This window comes from Dermacentor albipictus, chromosome 8, assembly GCF_038994185.2.
Source record: "Dermacentor albipictus isolate Rhodes 1998 colony chromosome 8, USDA_Dalb.pri_finalv2, whole genome shotgun sequence".
Lineage (NCBI taxonomy): Eukaryota > Metazoa > Arthropoda > Arachnida > Ixodida > Ixodidae > Dermacentor > Dermacentor albipictus.
Window position 1 is genome coordinate 80515247 of NC_091828.1, and position 21027 is coordinate 80536273.

General features: G+C 46.4%; 1 protein-coding gene across 1 annotated transcript; it reads right to left on the reverse strand.

The window, feature by feature from the left end:
* Positions 1 to 3913: 3913 nt before the first annotated feature.
* Positions 3914 to 20863, reverse strand: Amun (protein amun). Its single transcript, XM_065427733.2, has 4 exons — positions 20628 to 20863; positions 13539 to 13632; positions 12069 to 12384; positions 3914 to 6970 (listed from the first exon to the last, which is right to left on the reverse strand). Exons 1-4 carry the CDS (start codon positions 20783 to 20785, stop codon positions 6483 to 6485), a joined length of 1056 nt encoding a protein of 351 aa, XP_065283805.1. The 5' UTR covers positions 20786 to 20863; the 3' UTR covers positions 3914 to 6482.
* Between the last annotated feature and the right edge of the window lie 164 nt (positions 20864 to 21027).

Genomic DNA, 21027 nt, shown 5'->3' on the forward strand with positions numbered 1-21027 from the left:
GCGCCGGTTTCGTTTCCGTTCAGTTCATTCTCGAAAAACGGATGGGACGGCCACGCGTTGCGCGTTCCCCCGAGGAACTGGCAGCCTCTGACGAGCGGCGGCGAGAACTCGCGCCCGTGAAAGGGCGCGCCGATCCAACCGTTAAGGCTTAAATATAGTCCGACATAACGTGAGTGCGCGCACACGTTACGTCACGTTGGCGAGAACAGCGTCTACATATAGCTCAACCGATGGTTCGACGCATGCACTGGCTTTGCCAGCGTAACCGGACGCGCCCAGCGTCTAACCACGCTCGCCCGCGCGCCGATAACGTCGGACTTTATAGGCGCCTTTAGACCCGCCCGAGCCCAGGCAATCCGACAGCAACGAGAAGAGGATTCTGAGCTGAGGGAGCAGGAGACCGAAGCAATCCGGCACCGTTACTCGTGGGTTATTTAACCGTGACGAAGGTATACGATGCACGCAGGACAAGCTTCGCTTACCCCCCTTTTTTTTTTCTGGTAGGGAAGCCTTAGGCCATGATAAATAAACTATGGGATTTTAACACCAAAACCACGATCTGATTACGAAACGCACCATAGTGGTCGACAGATCTGGATTACTGTTGACCACCTAAAGGTTCTTTAACACAATACACGGCACATGAGCGTTTTTTCATTTCGCCCCCATCGGAATGCAGCCGCCTGGGGCCGGCATTCGACCCGCAACTCGAGCTCTGCAGCGCAAATGGCGCGGTCTACCGCGACACCACTAGGCCACCATCGTGTTTATTGAACGCGCAGTGGACCGTCCGGAGAACGATATATGTTGTGGTACAGAGACGGCGATGAAGTGCTGTCTGAGATCTGGGTCGACGATGTCCATTAAAGGGCAACTCCGGCGTTTTTTTTTTTAAAAACCATATTAGGATAGTGTCATTTGCAAATGACATTGACAGTCCTGTCACCGGTAGGGACCTGATTCAATTTGCTTAAATATTCATCAATAATTTTAAATAGCCAATAAACGAGATACCGAAACGGGTAGCTCATGAGTCGATGACGTCAGACCCTACACTACCATAATGTAAACGCACAGAACGCGTGCTAAACACGCAGACACTTGGCGCAAACGCCAAAGAAGCGAAGCAGATGATATGTCTCCTGACGACACAAGGACCTTTTACAGAGTTTCCGAATTAGACAGCGGCGATTTAAGTGACGATATCAGTGGCGGTGTAGTCTCTGATGGCACCTCCATGGATGGCACAAACACAGGGTGGCCACTAGAAAGTCATGAGTCGGGAACGCAACCAATCTCTAAAATTCGTTTTCAGAAAAACTAAATGACTTTCAGCCATATATAGTTTCGCACAGGTAATCAGAGTGCAAAAGAGAACATATAAGCTAGATCAGTGGACATCGAAAAATTGCCGGAGCTGCCCTTTAAGCGTCAATAAATTTTCTTTCTGTGAACGCAAGATTCGGTGGTTTCATCTTTTAAAGCGAAGAGCTTGTTTTGGCTCGTTCGCCCGTTTATCAGGTTCGCTGCAGTTGGAACAAAGGTGCATTTCGCCGCAGGACAAGCATGCGTTCGTTGACGACTGCCAACGGCCTTCAAGTTGAGATGCAAATGATGCCTAGCGCTATATACTGCCGATAGAGATGTGCCTGGTTAAAACAGTTCTGTTCTCTGCGGCATTGCGCAATGAAAGAAGAAACGTTGCTTAACGATATCCTCTCTGCAACAAATATATGTATGTCGTTCAACGCACCATTCCTTTAATAAGGCTACTAGCTTTTTTGAAGCGTTCGGCTATATTCGCTTACGTTTGACGACTATTCTCGAAGGTTCCCACGCAATTTCGTTTCTCTTGTTGCGAGAGTCGGGGGCTTCCGCATGCCGACTGTTCTCGCTGAAATGCCGGGAGCGCGCTAAACTGCTCTAAAAAAAGTTTACACCTTTTGGGGCTTATCCATAAACGATAATCGTCATCTGCCTTGCTTGTGCTTTTTCTCTTGAAAACTCGGCGCTCTATATTTTTCTGCCGAGAATGCTGCGTCAAGCTGATAACGCGCAAGCAAGAAAGGAAGTGCGGCTAAGACAGATGGCGATTATTGTTTGGGGACAAAATACAACCCAGGGGGTGTAAACTTTTTTAGAGTGTTAATATCCTAATGAAGGGAGTCAATAAGCAGCATGGGAGTCCTTTATTTCGTACGTGAGCGCTGACCTCCTTTTAGGACTACCATTGGAAAAAGAAGAGTCGAGGTAGTCGCGACTCCTTTTTCACTCCCTTTTAAGTGCTGCTTCGTTCAGGAGCACTATAATGTCATTTCTATGTTAATTTTCTGGTTTGATCCCAGAAAGAGTGGATGCATGTTCGATTTGGGGCCGCGTTAGTCTGGCAAAGAGCGCCAAATGAATTGGCGGTGTCCTGGCGTTTTTCTTTATCTGCCGTTTTTTTTTTTTGCTTAATTCGACCCGCGGGATAACTCCATAACTTTTTACTATCCCATCAAGTTCGAATTAACGCAAGTCCACTACAACATGCATCTATTGCAACAATACCTTGATTTGGGAATGTCATACAGCTGGACAGAACCAAGGTAATGTTTACCGTCGCTTGAAGACGGTTTTTTTCCATTTCGCCTGATTGGGTAATTAGTCTTAATTAATCAACTTCTCAATCATAATTGGTTGAAAAGTGTCAATGAGAAAGTTATGGAGCGACATGAAAAACTCCGGATACAGCTTTCTGTCACCCGATATGTGCTACATAAAATCTTTTTCAGAGCATGAAATAAACCCGCAAATGCACGCAAAATTGCCGTGCGACTGACCGCTCGAGGCACTTTGCGTGTATTCGCAGGCTTCTTTCACGCTTAGAAACACGCTCTATGTAGCGTGTATTGAGCGAGAAAGCTGTATCGGGAGTTTATGTTGGTCTAGTTTTTTTACGCTTTTCATCTTACATTTGAGAAGTTGATTAATTAGCACTAATGCAATTACGTAGAAAGAAAAAAATAATCCGGAGTATCTCCAAGCGACAGCAAACATTATCTTGGTTGTCCATCTACATGGCATTTGCATATTTTTAAACTCTGGCTAAAGTTAGCTGGGACACCCTGTATATCATCAATGTTGAAAATGTGCGTCAAGGCCTCCCATAACACAGCTAGCCATGATCAACTTTCATCATGAATCCATGTTGAATTCTTATGGTTGCCAAGAAATGCAACGTATTGTAGCTCGACATGTGCGAAAAAGCAGATTCTACATAGCATGTTTGACTAGCATAGCGCCAGTTTGTCTGCATATGCGAGACTTTGTAAAGTCTCCAAAAGGCAGTTTTTCTCTGATCATTGAAGGGATCCAAAATTGAACATGTTGAGTTTTGAGCAGCAGGTGAGAAGGTAAGCTCCTGATGCGAGAGTGACATCAGATGGCAAACCATTGTCGTGGTGCATTAATGTCAAAAGGGAAAGCCGTACAAGGTGGGCTACCAGCGAGGTAGTGAAATCAAGGTCGCATGAAAGGGGGTGAGCTTGGTGGACTATCATTGTAGTCATGTCAGGGTCACGTTAATGTGCAGTCAGCACAGGGGAGGGAGGGAACTGACATGGGGGAGGACCCACAGTAGGGGCAGACAGTCATGGGATAGGGAGGTTCCCTCTCCCGATGCATTTGTCACACTCCAAGTATAGCATAAGGACTTAATGAATATGGATTTGGCATAAGCATTCGTGACAAGAAACCATGCAGGTGCATGCGCATCTGGCACATTGGTGTACGTCTTCCTTAGATGGCAAGTAAACCCAGCTGCATGTTGCTTATTCCTGTTTGGACTACTTGCAATTTGGCCCACTTACGTGGTAGACACTAACTTGAGGACGTCGAGCTGCTTGCAATACAAAGATTGACAAAGGAAGACTGAAGATGCAGAATGCACACTTCCTGCCTGCTTTTCATTTATTGTAAAAAGTGAGCAAAAAAAAAGTAATCACTCCAACCTGAATGTAGTTATCAATACACTTGTAAATTGGGAGGGGAGGAGTTTCAAAAGAACAGTTGGAAGTGTGTAAAAATGTGTGCTAGAGAATACAGTCCTGGGGAGGGAAAAAAATCATGTGGACAATTCATTCCCTGCCAGCTTGCAAAAAAAGTCCTTTTCAACAACACTAGGGCCCTAAGGCAAGATCACGCACCCACAATTTTACAGCAATAGGGAAATATCGGGAACTGGTGTGTGGGTTACCCCGGAGTAACAGGAAACTGTTGCGCCCGAACAAGCTGCCCAAGCTGACGCAAGGGACGTGGCAGTCGGGATTACAAGAGAAAGACAAAGACGTTTACGTCATGTGACCGGGCTTCAATGCCTCACTGCTGCTCTAGGAGAGCCGCAGCCGCAGACGTCAGCAGCCTAGGGACCCGAGTTGATGCATGGCCCACGCCTTTTTATAGTAAGCCAAAGCGTTAAGAAAGTACTGTGCACTTTTCAGGTGGCGAGCCCTTCCAGCTACCTCGAAGAAAGCAGGAAGAAGCCTAGCTGAGTAAACAGTGCCAAGATAGCCTTAACCAATCCGGTGGTGCGTTATTTTCTATGCCTCTGGACCATGTACATAAATCTGGCCAATTTTATCGCAGGGTCAAAATGGAAATAACTTTACAGCGCCTACTGTCATAAGTGCTAAAAAAAAAAACCCTATGAAGAAGCGTAACATCAACACTACCAAATCTGACGATCTGCCAGTTTGCCAAGCAACAAATGCAGACCTCCTATGTGCCACCTAATGAAGTTACAATGGGCGAATACAACAGGGAGGCACAAAAGGGCAATTTTCTTGGATCAAACGGAGCCTAGAAGCAGTTTCATGATACTGGCATTATTATGCTACCATCACACACGCGACTAGGTTTTTAACAGTTTGGTCACATCAGTCTTGTGCGTAGCAACATAACCGGCCGCAGATACCAGCCCTCCCACTTAGGCAAAACTGCGGAATGCCACAAGCTTTAGGGAACATCGCTTAATTCACTAGCTAGGTAAAGGCACTGCAACCCAACTTCAACTACCCGTTTTCTCAATGGAATGCAGCACTTGTTGCACCACTGCAATAAAAAAAAAAAAAGACTGCCCAAACAAGTTTGTAGGAGGGCTCTCTTCCCCAAGAGCTCCTTATAATTACACAAAGTGGCAATTCATTGCATGAAAGTGAATGCTGGTGTGTGGAGGGCTTGGAAAGACATCTTTCCAAGACAGTAAACACACATCGTAGATGCATCTTGTGGCCACGATGGACTACACAAGAACTCGTTACAATTGAACAAAGAAAGTATAAAGTCAGAGCCAACCGTTTCAAAAAGGGGACTTGTCTTTTGTCAGGTCATACAAGTGTCCTTGTCGAAACGGCTTTAGGCCGAGGCTTTTATCTTCCACAAGTGTTGATCAGTTCTCAATTCAAATCTTGATCCATCTTCCCGCGACTACTTGGACTCGTTTGTAAAGAATTTGTTTATATAAAATGCCAGCAGAACCAAGGCTGAGGTTTGTGATCATTGTGTGGCAATATAAACTGTTTTCATTTTCTTCCTTTACTTATATTGGAAGTCAGCAGGCATACATGCAGTAAGTAGAACTACGACTTGTTATGAAGACTTCATTCCGAGAAAGCATTTTTTTGTAGGCGTTACCGCATTTTAAGCCAAGTGACATTCCAAGATATAGTTGAACATTCCACATCGCAGCATTCTCATACTGCAACGGTGCCCTTTAAATAAAGCTCTCTGGCAGCAGCATAACATTTCCCTCTAGGAGGCATAGTAAGAAACTACATGTCCCCAAAGTCTGCAGACATTGCACCAGAGGTAGTAATGAGCCAAGAGCATTGCTGGTTTCCCAATTTCATTTTTTTTATATTGACCAACTCTTCGAGATGGTAGTGACATACAACAAGGAAAAAAGCCATCTGCACAGTGCTCGACAGTTCTGAACAAGGAAGAGCCTGGGCGGAGGACTAAGGTCCCTAGGGTTGACATCCCGGCGATAAAACAGACGCGGCGCAGCTGTGTGGGGCATCCCGATGCCTGTGGCAAACTTTTCACATGGCGAGGTCAGGACATGTTCTAAAAGCGGTGATGGAAAGAAAAAAAAAAGGGGAAAAGGGGGCAAGGGTGAATGAAGGGCGAAGGAAAGAATAAATGAAAGTGAGCTTCTTGCCAGAATGAGGGGAAGAAGACTGAAGTAATGAGGTAACTAGACGGTAAATACAGAGTCGGTAGAACACACCTAATCACAATTACACGTAAGTTTAACAAAACGAAAAGGAAAAACGGTGAAGAAGTCAGAGTTAGAAAACAAAATGAAGAAAAAGAACGCACATAAGGAGTGACATGGGGAAAGGGAAGTGTGGGAGGTGAGAAATAAACAAGTCCTCTTTCTCTCTTCATCGAAAGATGGTGTCGGCGAGGAGGTGGGTGGGACGGGGCACGATGGCGAAGTCTCACGCTCGCGCCTTTTTCTTGTCGCTCTCGGCAGACTCCTCCTCTTCTTCTTCAAGGTCCCGCTTAGCGCCTTTCCCTGTCACATCTGGCACGACTGCGTCATCTGTGGCGATGATGGCTGACGAGGAACTGTCATCTTCTGCCGATTCGCCAGCTCGCTCTGTTGTCACTGTCCCATTGTTCTCCACTGGCCCGTCCTGGCTACAGCTTTCATCATTCGTGACCTGGCCCAGGTCTGCGCTGGACCGCGAGTCTGACGGCGATGACAAGGGTGCGTCCTCAGCTGCGCCATTGGAGGCAACATTGTGGTGTTCATCTGCTGCGTCACTCGAGGTGGTGGTGGCCGAGGGCCCATTGCCGTTGGCGGATGGCTGGGCCTCTTTGTACTTGGAAAGGTCATCTAGAAGTGATGGCTTCAGCTCCCGTGCCACATAGTGTGCCCAGAGAACCAACTCTACCTTGTGCGGTGTCCACGTGCTGTTAGGGTCTGCAGAAGAGAGCAAGACAAAAGCAGGGTTTGAGTGACAAAGCAATCCTCGACCCTGCAAAAGAGCGTGCCTTTTTGTGGGGCGTAGGAACACAGAGACAATTTTACAGCACGAAACAATGAAGGACAAGTTGGACAAGAAAGCACGCATTAGTAGTGTCAGCACTCGTGTGCTTTACCCTCTTTGCCCACTTTGTCCTACGTATTTTTGTAATGCAAGATGTTCACCACAACCAACAAGGTGAACAAGCACACCTGTAGGGGTGTTGAACACATAAGAAAGACAAGTATGCAGTCGCCAGCTTATTCTTTTGCACCTTCTCAATTGTTGAGCCTGTGGCACTGCCACTCATCACATAGGACCAATATATAACAGCAACCAAAGCTTCAGATGCCATAAGGTGGGTCCCAGACATGGTGGCCATAAACAAAGTTGCCACCATTCAGCATGACGTATGCCTGCTGCAAAAGCAAGTACAGATTAAAAATTTTCGGTGTGCTCAGTGCTTGGCATGCTGTTTAGGTACGAGGGCAAGTTAGAAAAATCTTTGCCCCTATTTTTTTATTAGCCAAAATAAGGTACACACAGGTAAATACAGATATACATACTATTCTATGCACCTTACGCCATTTTTGCACACAGTACCCACACCGATCCAAAAATTTGTCCCATCGAAGCACTAAATTTGGTATGCCCCTGTGGTAAAATTTGTCCGGCTGACTGCTGTCTTGGCTTCATCGTTGCACGTGAATCGCTGTCCTGCCAGGAACTTGCTTCAGCGGACCGAAAACACCCTTTCCCACATGTCGGCTGTGAATATTGATGGGCGTTCGTCACTTGCTCTATAGAAAACGAATCGCACTTTGATGCTCGTATGCCGTGGAGCTACCGGTCGATAAGGCTGGGCTGGTCCAAGAAATGCCCACTGTTGGGAATTGCATTCACACTGCATTTACAGCCATAATTTGGCTAAAAAAAAGGGGCAAAGACTTTCTGATTCGCCTTCATATAAATAAACCATAAACCTCACAGCCTACCTTTTACATCTATTTTTTTACCGCAAGTGGCAAATTTGGCTTTGGAGCTACAAAAGTAGGTTGGGTAGCTTTTCTTTATGGCAGTCCACATACAGTCGCCGACCGAGAAATACAGGTGTGCTTGGTTGCACGTAAGCGGAAGTGCATGCGGCAACGAATAGACTTATTCCTTGCACAGGGGCCTTAAAATGTGAAGGAAATGGTATTTTTTTTTTACATTCATTTTTTCGGACATCCGATAGTTCGGACTTATTTACATTCCCTGTGGAGTCTGAATTATTGGTCGCCAACTGTATAGTGATGATAGGTTATAACGACTGGATTTTTCGTTTTTCTTGACAGCATTACAAGTGGACTGCACTGTACTGTGAATACCTACCAAGCTCGTGTGTGCACTTACTAGATGGAACAGCATAAGCTCGCCATGTGGACACAAAGCCAATAGAGCTTGAAACTACTTTTGCACAACCCACAGCCTGACCTGACAGTGTCACATATGTGGTAGTTTCACTTTATCACGACACGCATCAGGCTGCATCAGGACGGAGTGCAAAACGTATCCAAGGCCTCCACCATCACGAAAGCTTCAGTAGACATTTTAATGAAGCACAACATTAGTTAAAAGTGAAATGAGAAAGGATTTTTTTTTCTCTGGCTATCTGATCATTCTGACAATTTTGCAAACCTCTAGCTCAAGCTCCTCCATTCTCAAAATCTGAACATATGCCATCATGGACAGTGTAAATGTTGTAGGGATGCTCACATCTCACGCGTCCCCCAGTATCGTTTTCCTCGCATGACTCTTGTGCCTCCTGTAATCCAGCTTCTCCGCATAGCTAACACTGACGGCAGTCAGCGTGGTTGCAGCATTTTACGAGATGGCGCAAGTGTTGCGCTGCTAACACTACCTCCTAATGGAGGGGTTACTGGGGTGCGAAAGGGAGTGGGCTCTCCCTCTTTAGCTTGGGAGCTGCACGGACATTTAACGCACTCGTACACCATTCGCGGAACCATCCTGCGAAAGGCTTAGGAGCAGGGCTTTGGAATGGACGAACACAACTGTTCGAACATGCGAATGATTAGGCATTGGCATACAGCATGGGGGTGAACATAGTCGCTTGCCATCTGGTCGCGGTGAGTCTGACGACCTCGATTTGTTGTGTGCCCATTGACATGTTCTATGGGTAGTAATTCGGCCAGCAGACATCAGTGTATGAAAGGTGCAATAAATGCACTTTTCATTGTTTGCACTACTGTGTTGTGGTTTCTTTGTCCCTAGAGAAAGTTTGAGACCCCACAATGTACTTCACATATTCAGCAATATGATTACTGCTCAATGCTTTTCCAGTGACTAAAAGTGCTAATTTAACTCCCTAGTGGATAAATGTTGCTTCTGCAGCGGCAGGACCTACTCTCCCCATTGTATTTGCTTTGTACTACACACTGCAGGCTGCTTGCATTATCTGCTAATGGGCTCTTTAATGCTATTAAAGAACAATGCATTTACCAGCACAGTGGATTACACAGGACTACTTAAACAGTACATACCAGTAATGGACACTAGTCAGACTTAGCTGAATACTGTTGCAGCCTGGCTTCTATAACTGGAACACTCTCAATACCGTATTTGCACGAATATAACATGCACCATTCTATTTTTAAAGAAAACAGAAGGTCCGAAAGTTGTCTGCACATTAGCACTAGGTAACAAACCAAAACTGTGTTCATGGTGTTGACAACAGCCTGTTGTTAAAGCTGTCATATGCAGCATCTTCGCCATGATGAGATGGCGGCAGAGATTGTTTTCTTGAAGGTAGCTATGGGTTTATTTTGTACTCGACTACGATCACATTGGAGATACTATCCATTTCATGAGATTTCGCACGACTCTGCAACAGATGCGTCGCTGTATACGACCACTAGTGTTTCTGGCACTGTGCTAAGCTCACTATCTGTGCAGAGTGCCACACACTCTAGGCTGCACATTTGGACTAATCTGAGGCTGAGTCACGTCGACTCTCATCATAGTGATAGCAGCATCTCTAAAAGTGATCGCTCAAGAATACTGCCACTGTGTGCTTGGAATCTGTGGCTAAAAGCGCAAATGGCGGTGACACCAAACTGCCTTTAGTATGAAAGTTCACAAAAAACAGTTCCTCTTTGAAAATTCTGTCTCATGTTTTTCTGATTGTGAATGTGGGGACAAACTACTGTCTATGCTCAGTACAACGGACCTGCCTACAACGGACTTTCGGATATAACGGAGCATATTTAGTTTGCTCTACCTATTTTGTTAATGCAATGAAGTTCACTTTTAACGGACTGCGATACAACGGACAAAATTATCGGCAATTTTAATCAAAATTGGGCATATAAAACGGACTTTTGCTGTGTCGACACAGACTGATAACCGACTTGAGAGAGGCAGCTGACGATCAGGGCTCAATATTGTGCGTGCGCAAGAGGAAGGCAGGGCGAGGGAGTGAGAGTTCTACTCTGGCGGCTGCTGCTTATGGCGTGGCTGCACGGGCGGCATCTTGAAAGCAATCTGTGATGTGGAAAAAGTGCACCCAGTGCTGGTAGCTTCGTATGGGCTGTGCTTTCGACGTTTAGTTCGCATTAGAGAGACAGTACGAAAGTCAATTGGCATGCTGTTGCTACCACGCTACCTCACTCCAACGTTTTGACAGCAACTTTCCATGGTCATTGAGCAAGATATGCTCATGTTAACCTGCATGACACTGCGCTTGCCAATTTAGTTAGTAAGCGAATGTTTACAACTTTATATGGCCATTAAAACTACTATCATTACTTCGCATAGCTGTGTACTAATTTGCTATTGCAATCGACGCCTCGCCTCTAGGGCGAAACTGCAACAGTTTTTACTTTGGATGTCCGTCAATCACTCTTTGCAATAACGCTGTTACACATTGTGACCAAAGTTTCGGAAATGAGGCGTTTCATATATTACGGAGTTCGGACAAAACAGACATGTTTTGTCGAATTACCAGGGTTTGTTGTAATGAGTCGGCTGTATATTTTTCTTTTGTAAGTTGGGCATATGTTACATTCAGGTGCACATTAGATTTGGGGGCGTTAAACCATGTAAATACGGTACCATCCACACATCAATGCATCATCCATGCATTTCACGGCTTCAAGAGGTTGCCAGTGTAATGCAGGGCTCCTGCATTGCATTGGCAGCATCGAGCACCATCTTTGGTTATTACCACTCAAACTGACCCAGCTTTTAATTTGGCTGTGCTTGAATGTGCTGAAAGGCCCCAATGCACATTACAAATGCTTCTTTCAATTTGAAGTGTCAAGTTAAAACTTATTTTGCGAGTCCCACCAGGGTAGAATTCAACAGTCAGCTGCCTGGTCGCAAAAGTTACATCAGACTAGTTACGTCAAGTGCAGAATAAAGGCCTGTCTCAGCTATCTTCAGTTATGCTTGTCTTGTGCCATCTGACGCCATCCTATCCCCCCAAATTTCCTGATCACTTCAGCTAATCATCTGCCATCCTCGACCGAGTTCCCTCTACTTGGCAATGATTACGTTATCTTAATAGACAACTCATTACCTGGCTCCATCCATTACATAACTTCCTAATTCCAATCACGCTTATTCCTCAGCTAGTACACCAGCTACGCAACTTCGCTCTCCAATCTAAGCTGCAGTCTTTGTCTCTCTTCACATTGTGTTACAAGTATCACTTTACACTCCATCACAACAGCCATTACCACTGTCAGCCTAATTTATGTCTATTGCAGTTTGAAGGCCTCTGCCGGTGATCACCACTTACACGCTTGTCCAGGTGTGGTACATCCTTTCCGCTGCTCATTCTTGTAGCTCAGTAGTACAGTTACCTTTAACACGCACAACCAACTAGTCCCCATCTTAGACCTCCAATTACCCATCTTGCACCAGCAGAGACCGTACTATATTACCTGCAAAATTTCCCAATTTCATCACATCCCCTACTTCTCCGGCGTCTTGTACTGTGCTTGCCTTTCCTTGGCAACCATTGCATTGCAACAGCAGATGCACACAACTGACCTTTCTCTGCTAGCTGCTCGGTGCAGGTCTTGATGCGCTCGGCATAGTTGAGGTACTCGGCCAGGGTGTAGTCAGTGGCCTCGACGCCCGGTGTGCTCAGCATGCTCTCGTCAGCCATGTAGGGCGCCTGCTCAGGGAAGGCTGCGGCGAGGATGGCCGATGCCGTGGCCGGCCCGATGCCCTTCAGGTTGGTCAGTGCTGTGATGGCGCCCGACAGGTTGGGCAACTTGCGGAATGCCTTCTTGCTCGTAGATTTCACTGCCAGCTCTGTGTTGATGCGCACCAGGTCCAGCAGTTGTGGCCGGTACTTGCCCCGCTATAACAGAACAGAGATGGCAGTTTGTGAGCCATCAAGAGCAGAGCAGGCACCTGCAGCGACTGAAATTTTCGTGTCACGAGGCTGCAACATGATGTGTGTTGTAATGTATTAGAACCCCAGTCATTGTGATGTGCACATGTTAACAATCATGCTTAGTGCCCCCGAGTACTGGGCTGCAGAGCAAATAGAAGTACTAATACCAAGGAACCTGTAGGTTCAGGATACCGTGCACAAAGTTGTGAAGCTTACTTGGTCAGGGTGACCACCATTGTACACAAACATCTTCCGTCACAAACGTCTTTCCAACTCAAGAATATCACCTTCACGTCGCAGTGCTTGAGTGCTCTAGGCAAGAGGCAATGTCTGTACAGCATAGGCTACAGAGAAAACACCCCTTTAGAATTTAAATGGAAGTTCCTTCACACTTACTTCACTGGAGAAAAAGTGACCAGCATTATCTGTCAAGCAATCTTCCGTCAAAGAATGTTCTAATGGCAGGGCCTTTAATATTACCCGAGCAGTATTAAGTGGTTGAAAGCACTCGAACTCATGACAACTGTGATGTTAACGTGAAAAGTGTTATATCAGCAAGTTATCATGGCTTACCTTACCCAACAAATGTGATCCAATCACATTTGTTGGGTAAGAAAATATTTATAAAGGGGTTTGACAGCACTGGTTCTGTGTTCACGTTAAGTTTGGCCAACACTGTTACATCCTCAGTGATTCGGGAAGCTGGTGTTCATGAGACCTACAAACCCTAAAGTGAGAAAAAATTACTACAGCCAAGGACAAAAATGACCAATGTTTGGTGCAAAATATCCAGACTGCTCTGTGGGGACTCTGCGCACAAACACCTTGCTTTATAGTTGCTGATAGATTAAATGACATGCTCCACAGACAAATGGACATGTTCGTTAAGTTCATGAAATATTTACTTAACGGCAGTTGAAATGTCAATCACCATTCTATGTTACTCCAAAGGAGCAGGTGGTGGTGCTGTGGATAAGATCGAATTGAGCAGGTTTGAGATATCTTTCTCGGAAAAAAAAAAAAGGTCAGCAACTGCATTTGCATTATTTTGCAAACAAGCACTAAAAATCGAGCATGTTACAATGAATTTGTAAAATCCGCAGGCATGCCAAACTCACCATTAGTTTCCATTTCATTATTTTAACAAGCTCTTCGTGAACGAGATGCTTGTCTTTGCGTGCCTGTATGGTTTTAGGAAGCTGCTCCTGGTACCTGCACAGCAGCCGAGGAACGAGAAAAGTTAAACATGATGCTTCCATTAACCAGAATGACTATGCAAATCAAATCACAAGGTTCAACATCCCAAAGTGATGCATAGACTGTGGAGCTATTTCAGTTGGTGATGAGATTTGATCACTTGGGGTTGCTTGACATGCACATAAATTTATACGCACAAGCCCTTTGGCATTCCGTGCCTACTGGAATGCACTCCACTCCTCCAAGGAGCCTAAAGATACACGTTAGAGAGACTAAATATGCTTAATTTGGCGAAATATTTTTTCGAGGCAAGAAATAGGTTGACTTCAATAAATGCATTGCCACAAAATACATTAATCCCGTGAAGTTGATGTAGTCCGTACAAGAGCAATGGAATCCCTTCTGGTAAGGTAAAAACCATGTTAAGCACAAAACTCATTGACAGCCAAAATGAAGGTGTGACACGAGTTCTTCAAACAGAGCCCTTGTTCGGAGGACGATGGGGGCATTAAACGGTGCTTACGCAGGGTTTGTGCAGTACATTCGACTCAAAAGTAAAGGACAATTAAGAGATTTCAAGGATGCCAAAAGAGAAAATACAAGGAGGGGAAAACAAGCGTTATCTATACACATGCACTGAAAAGTAGTGAAACTTATGACTTCTTAGCTGCAATTTTTTGCAGCTAAGCAGGTGCCGAGTTTGACACATGCTTCAAGCTTTTCTAAGCTGACTTTTCCATTGTCATGATGTCGATTGTCTTTTGGCATGATGGCTAGTAGCTAAACTTGACATACTCTTGCTAAAGCCAAATTGCTTCAACTTACTTTCAACCAGGTACTTCTACGTACTGCCTAAGGCTGAAAAGTGGACCCAGGATAGGTGCAGCATAAACAATCTGACTAAACAACAACATGGTGGCACGGCTTGGTTCCTTGATCAACAGCATGGTGGCACGGCTTGGTTCCTTGATTTGGCTTTGCCTATCTCCGCGATGATGATTAAAACAAGCCTGTTGTTAGTGGCTGTAGAAATATGCCACAATGCAATAGTTAAGCAACATTCAAAATAAATATAAAAGATTGTTTACCGAGAGACAGTGTCCATGGCATAGCCCTTATGTGGAGTTTGTAATGAATGTTTGAAAGCCCCCCCCCCCACAGTTTTCAAGAATTTTAAGGAGCGCGTTTATTTTTAAGGAGCCTTAAGGGCCTCTGAATCTGTTCTCTCTTTTTTTTTAACTGAAGGGTTGTCATCACTTCATCACATGCTGAAATGTAAAATTCCCCTGATATTGGTGCTGTGAACAAAACATGAGAAATGTCAATTTTCACTTGGTTATAAACACAATTTTATGCACAACCCAGCATGCAGTGTAGAGTACTTGCTCAGACAGGAGGCAAAACATTCAAGCCAAAGGTGCATTTTTTCGCATTCTGCTTTCAAACATTGAGTCTTGCATACAGCTGCACACTTCTTTTGATGCAAGTGAATGGGCTACGAACCCTAAAGTGCACAATGAACCAATGAAAGCATGAGCGGCCGTGTAAATCAAGACGTGGCATAAATGCCACTTCCGTATTTACGCTACACACTGCTCTTAGCAAGGCACACTGACGCAGCAGCTGTGCGATACGACAAAAGGTGAGGAGAAAACTGTAAGCCACTAACTACTTCTAACAAAGTTACACACAGAATGCTTCAAAACATGGCAGAAAAAAAAAAGGAATATGCTCACAAGCTTTTCTTTCTAACAATAATCACTGCTGCAACAGCTGCTTGCAATAAGCGTTGCGAAATGACTGAAAGGACAGGTGCTGTGTTTCCCTCTTTACACTGCTTGCCCGAAGTTCCCGCACGTCAACCGTCTCAACAAAAGGCAAAGAAAAGCTGTGAAAATACTTGCAGCATACAAATGCGGTGCGAGCCCTTGTTACACACACATGCTGTGTACGCAAATTTCCATTCAATTCGTTTTCACAATCACATAATGTACTCGGCAAGTTGTGCGCAAGTTCCCCAGAATATTTAACCCACTGTTACGTGAGAATGCCGAAGCGGGGCTCGAAGCTTTTAATCACTTTAAGACAACTTGACACACCTCATTTTTCGTTTGTTTATGCACAGCGCATGTATGCAGTGTGGCACAACTGCCAGCAACAAATGCAGCCACCAGACTAAAAATTAAGCACTTTTTGTACTTGCCAGATGGTTTTCAGGTTATTAAGAATGAGAGCAATTATTTAGAATATCAGTATCTGTGGCAAGTATATTACTAAAATTTCAGCTAGATTTAGCAACACAGCTGAAACCGGTGCAATTTATACACTGTAAATTAAATATGAAATGAACTCTAAGTGTGATGTACTTACTGCTTTAAGGAACATTACTTTAGCATAGATACTCCCCACTAAATTTACTATAGGGAACTATGGCGCTGTAATAGTTAAGCTTGCAAAGGAATGATTGTTAGTACATATGTGGGATCTTTGTGGTTGCGGCTTAACTTTTCTAAACCGCATTTGCCTTTACTGGCCCAAATTGCAAAAAGACACTTTTCTAAAGTTGGATGGCAATGAGACTGCATACATGCATAATCACTACGAACTGTTGCATTTAACGCAATATGTTGCAGAAAATGATCGGTTCGCAAAGTCCCATTGCGTTAGAAGCAAGAAGGCCAAACATTAGGCAAATCAATGTAGAGGTGTGGTAACTGAAAGTAATTAAGACACTGGAGGCAGTGGCAAAATTGCATTCCCATGCCCTCTAGCAGCGTTGCTACAGTGTCCCATGCTTGAGGCCACTAGAGCTCACTGGGATAGAACGCCTACAACTGCCGCCATACGTGGATGCATAGTATAACTTCTCGATTCCCCTTGAGGCCGCTAGAGGGCATTTGGATGCAGTTCAACCACAGATCAAGTGTTCCAGTTACTTTTGTCTGCACCTGTACTTGCAGCTCCCATAGACAATAGCGCCACATTTCCCTCTGGTGATTTTTGCAGGAAACTGTCACGGATATTAGCGCACAACACAACTTCCCCAAACTTGCCTCTTTTCCAGTCATTAAAGCTGTTGTTTGTGCAAATTCTTCCCTGCTTTGATCATGTCCTAGGACCTTTCTGAATGCGACAATATGGAGCAGAGTCTGCTGATGCTAAATAATCAAAAGCTGGCTCGCTCTTGCATCAGTAATATATTTTCACTAAAGCCCCCCACTAAATTCGCCTTTGTGTGATTGGCTCAGAAGAGTATTCACAAATGCACACCCTGCACCCATCAGCCAACATTAGTCAAAATATCTGCTAGAAGTTATCCAGTCTTTTCCCAAGGGCAGCATCCGCACTTTAAGTCACTTCTCCATCAGGGAGAACACTTTACAAGGTGGAATGGCCACAGTCATTTGTTTGGCCTAGGTCCTCAGACGCCACCGAACTTTTGTCTTCCAAAAATGAGAAAAGGCGATGTAACAGCAGTTGACATAAAAAAGGACAGGGCCTTCCGGGTGGTTTCATGCTCAATGTTTTTCCATTTTGTTTATTTGGGAGGGAAGAGAGGATGCCCATGAATACGTTCTTTCTTCCTTCTATGTCAACCACTGTTGAGTCATGTTATCTTCACTATGTCACCTTACCCTGCTTCACAGGATCATCTTACATGCATATATGTCCCTTTTACTTAACCATTCCTTTACTGCCTTTTTTTTTAGGCTGCACTGTCCGATATCGCCCAGCATGTTTTGCTGAATAGACACGCATTCTGTTCCAACTTGGTATAAAGTGCATTGGGATTCATTTTGGCTTTCTTGCACTAATTACACATTATTACTGCTCTGCACATAGTTCTTCGTTAATTCGGTGCATCTTGATTATACTAAGCTTCATTTTGATGCCTTTCTCATTGTTCTGTGTGCACCAGAAGGCCTCAAATTTCATCATTTGACGAGACAAAAGTGGTTAAGCGCTAGATCCTATGAAGCACAAATCAATCTAAACATGCCGACAAAAACATGGGTGGAGATTCCGGAGGTCTTTGAGTACGGAGTTATCCAGCGGAAGTCTAGGCAGCACACACTGAGTAGCAGATATGTTTGAACATGTCGCGCTTAACCCAAATGTCTTTCTCAGACAGACGAACAAAGCGACAGCCCGCTGTGTTCGTTTGTTTTGCCTAACCAGGTCCAGCAAGCATAATAGATGCGGATTCGTAACCAGATATATAGAGGTACACCCACATGTGCAAGAACATGGAACACAAGCTGCAGTTTTGTTTTCACAATTGCTACTGCTAGACATACATAGAACCCTCCTGAACACCTTTTGTAGCAGCACGTAGCAGATATCGTAGCCCTTTGTAGCAGTTTTCAGGCAATGCAGCAGTCCCACCATTGCATTTAAACCGTCACACGGTGCAAGATGGACAAGCAGGCTAGTTGGCTGACATCTATCTGCCTGTGGAACTTCTTTATAGAGTGCACCGAAAACACGAGTCTTTTTTCTGCATTTCATCTTCTTGCTGTGTAGTAAAAGATTACAGAAATGAACGTCAGAGGCTCTATTTACATGGAAAGCTTTAAGATAGATCAACCTCTCACCAGATGCTTTTCCTGTCAGCTCCTTTACATCTAAAACTGGCTAACATATTTCTGAATCAGGAAGAATCTCCTGCAATGCCTGCTGCTGCGGCCGTTTTTTTCCCACCACAAGTCAAATTTACAATTTCAAACTGCCTTCCCAACCAATTGAAAAGCAATATTAAATGCGGTGAATCTGGGGTCCTTGATAAAAAGAAAGCACATTTTTCTCCCCGACTCGATTTCGTAACGATCCGTTCGTTAGCGCTCGGAAAACGATCGCATCGATTTTTTTCCCCCTCAGATTCGCAGACAGCGCGTGACAGTACGGTGTAACTGCAAGAAAAATAAAAGCTAAACGGCAAATCGAGACATTTTTAGGCTTAGTGCGGCGTCGACGTACTTGTCTTATTTTTTGGCCGCAGGGATACCGCGGGCACGGAAAAGAAAATTCGCCGGACGGCGAGCGATTTTTTTTCGCCCGTGCGGCGAAAAGAAAACGAAAATCGCCAGGCAGCGCGCCGGGCGACGAGTGGACAGGACTGAACGAGATTAAGAGGCATGACAGAAAAGAAAGGAAAGCATGTGCCGTAAAAAAAAGGAGAGAGAGAGCCACTGAGAGGAGGGGGCTCGCTTGAACCGGCAGCGAATCGCTTTTTATCCGCCGACCCAGCAGCACAGCGCGCCGGCCCGCTCAAAGCGAACTACGGCCGCGCCGGTGAAAATGAGAAAGAGGCGGGTGGAAAGAAACAGCGTCCCCATCGAACCTCGCACCGCGGCAGCAGCCCCGGAGCGAAATCTCCCCCCTCCCCCTTCGCCGGCGAGCGCCTCGCTTCAGCTGCGCCGGATGTTGAAAAAGAAAAAAATTTCCACAACAACAACAAAAATGTTGAAGCAGCAGCAGCAGCAGCATCGAGCGGGGGAAAAAACCTTCGGGCAAAGCCGGCTCTGCCCGTGCCAGCCTCGGCTTTCAGAGGACAGGCGGCGCTGGGCGCGCTCTCTGGAGTAGTGAGTGCGGGCGCGCTGTTTTGCACGTTCTTCAGCAGCTCCACCGTGCCCGCCGCCGCTGCTGCTGCGACTTTGTTGCTTCGGTTTTCTTCCTTGTCACAAGCCCGGTCCCTCCTCGCTCTCCTCGTTACCCTCGCCCTCTCCGCCACGGTCACCGCACGCGGCCCGCCTGCATACAGACTGCACGCACCCTCGCCTCTTTCCCCCTCCCGCTGGCAGGCGCGCTATCATCCACACGCACACACCAGCCGGGTCGAGCTGCATGAAACACCGGCCGCGCGAACTGCCAGCGAGCGGCGAACGTTCCGAGCCAGCAGAGACGGCAGGGGAGCGAGAGGAAAATAGAGGAGGAGGAGAGACGCTGCTGGCTTTTTCGTGACGCACGCAGCGTCGATTTTTGTCTTTCTTCCTTTGCCGACTGCCTCTTCTTTAACGCGTTCCCGGCGCGGGGAAAGCTCTCCCTTCGCCGGTTCGTATTCATTTCTTTTTCCCCAGCCTCGATCTCTTTCTTTCCCTGCGGCGGCGGCCGCGTGAACCCAGCGTTCCTGCTGCTGCTGCTGCGGGCTAGGCCTAGCGCAGTCCCAGCGCGAATCGATGTGCCGTGCAGCAGGCACGCAGGGTGGCATGCCCGTGCCCGTTTCCTCTTTCCCTCGCCTCACACGCCACCCACGTATTTCCTTCTCGCTCTGGACGCGGCTCGACGCCAGCGAAGCAGGCAAACAAGAAAAGGAAAAGCGTAGAATACAGTGCCGGGAGCAAATAAAGCAAGAAACGCGCGCGGGATTGCGTCCCAAAACAAAAGCGGGTTGAGACGGGGCGATTCGGAAGCGATTGGTGGAAAGGAAGTGTCGACGACGACAACGTCGAAGATGGGGAAGGGGGAAAGAACGAAGAAAGGAGGGGGGGCGAACAGGGCAATCCGTCCGCCGCCGCCGCCGCACACTTGAACAAAACAAAACGCGCACAGCGGCCGCTAAGAAAAAAATAAAATAAAAACGAAGCGCCGCGCGTTGGGCAAGAGGCTGTTCGCCGCACGCGACGAACGGGCCAGCAGTAGAGACGGTTTCGCGCGAGCAGTGGGTTCGGAACGGCGTCCGCTCGCCCCGCTGTCAAAAGCCGCGGCGGGCAGACCGTGCGTGCGAGATCGCGGGCGCCGTTTCGTTCGCTCGCTCGCTTCGGCGGAAGAGGCAAGCCACGGCTCGACGCTGGCATCGGACACGGCAACGCGCACACGTATACTGTTCGAGCAGGGAATTAAAACATCGCCGGACACCGTGCGCCGGCTCGCAAACGCGCGACACGCGTTCGCCTTTTGCCAACAAAGAAGAGCTTCTTTGCCCCGGACGGCCTTGGTGCTGGCTTTTTTTCTGCACCATCGCGACAACAAGGGGAGGGAGGAAAGCGAATAAAAAGTTTTTTTCCACTTGCCAGGCGTCGAGCTTGATGAGTTCCTCGGGGCCTCCCTTCTTGGTGCGCAGCGCGGCCTTCTGCTTGAGGACTTCTTTGTACAGGGACAGGACATAACTCCATTGACTCGGCGTCGCCTTGGTGAAGAAAGTTAAAGTCGTGTCGCTCGGTTCGGCCATGGTGTGTAGCTTGAACACGTACACTTCTCTGTGACTTGGCTGCGGCCTTTCCGGGAACAATGAGGCAGTCGGCGCGCCTCGGTTTTCGTGGCCCAACAACAGATGGCGCCACCATACTTTCTGATGCGTTCCATTGGCCAACTTGGTGCATGGCGTCAGTTCTCCAAAGGGCGCAAACACACGCAGCCTGGTTTCTCATATCCGTGACGTAGATCTACGTCAGCACTCGCCGCGAACGTCTC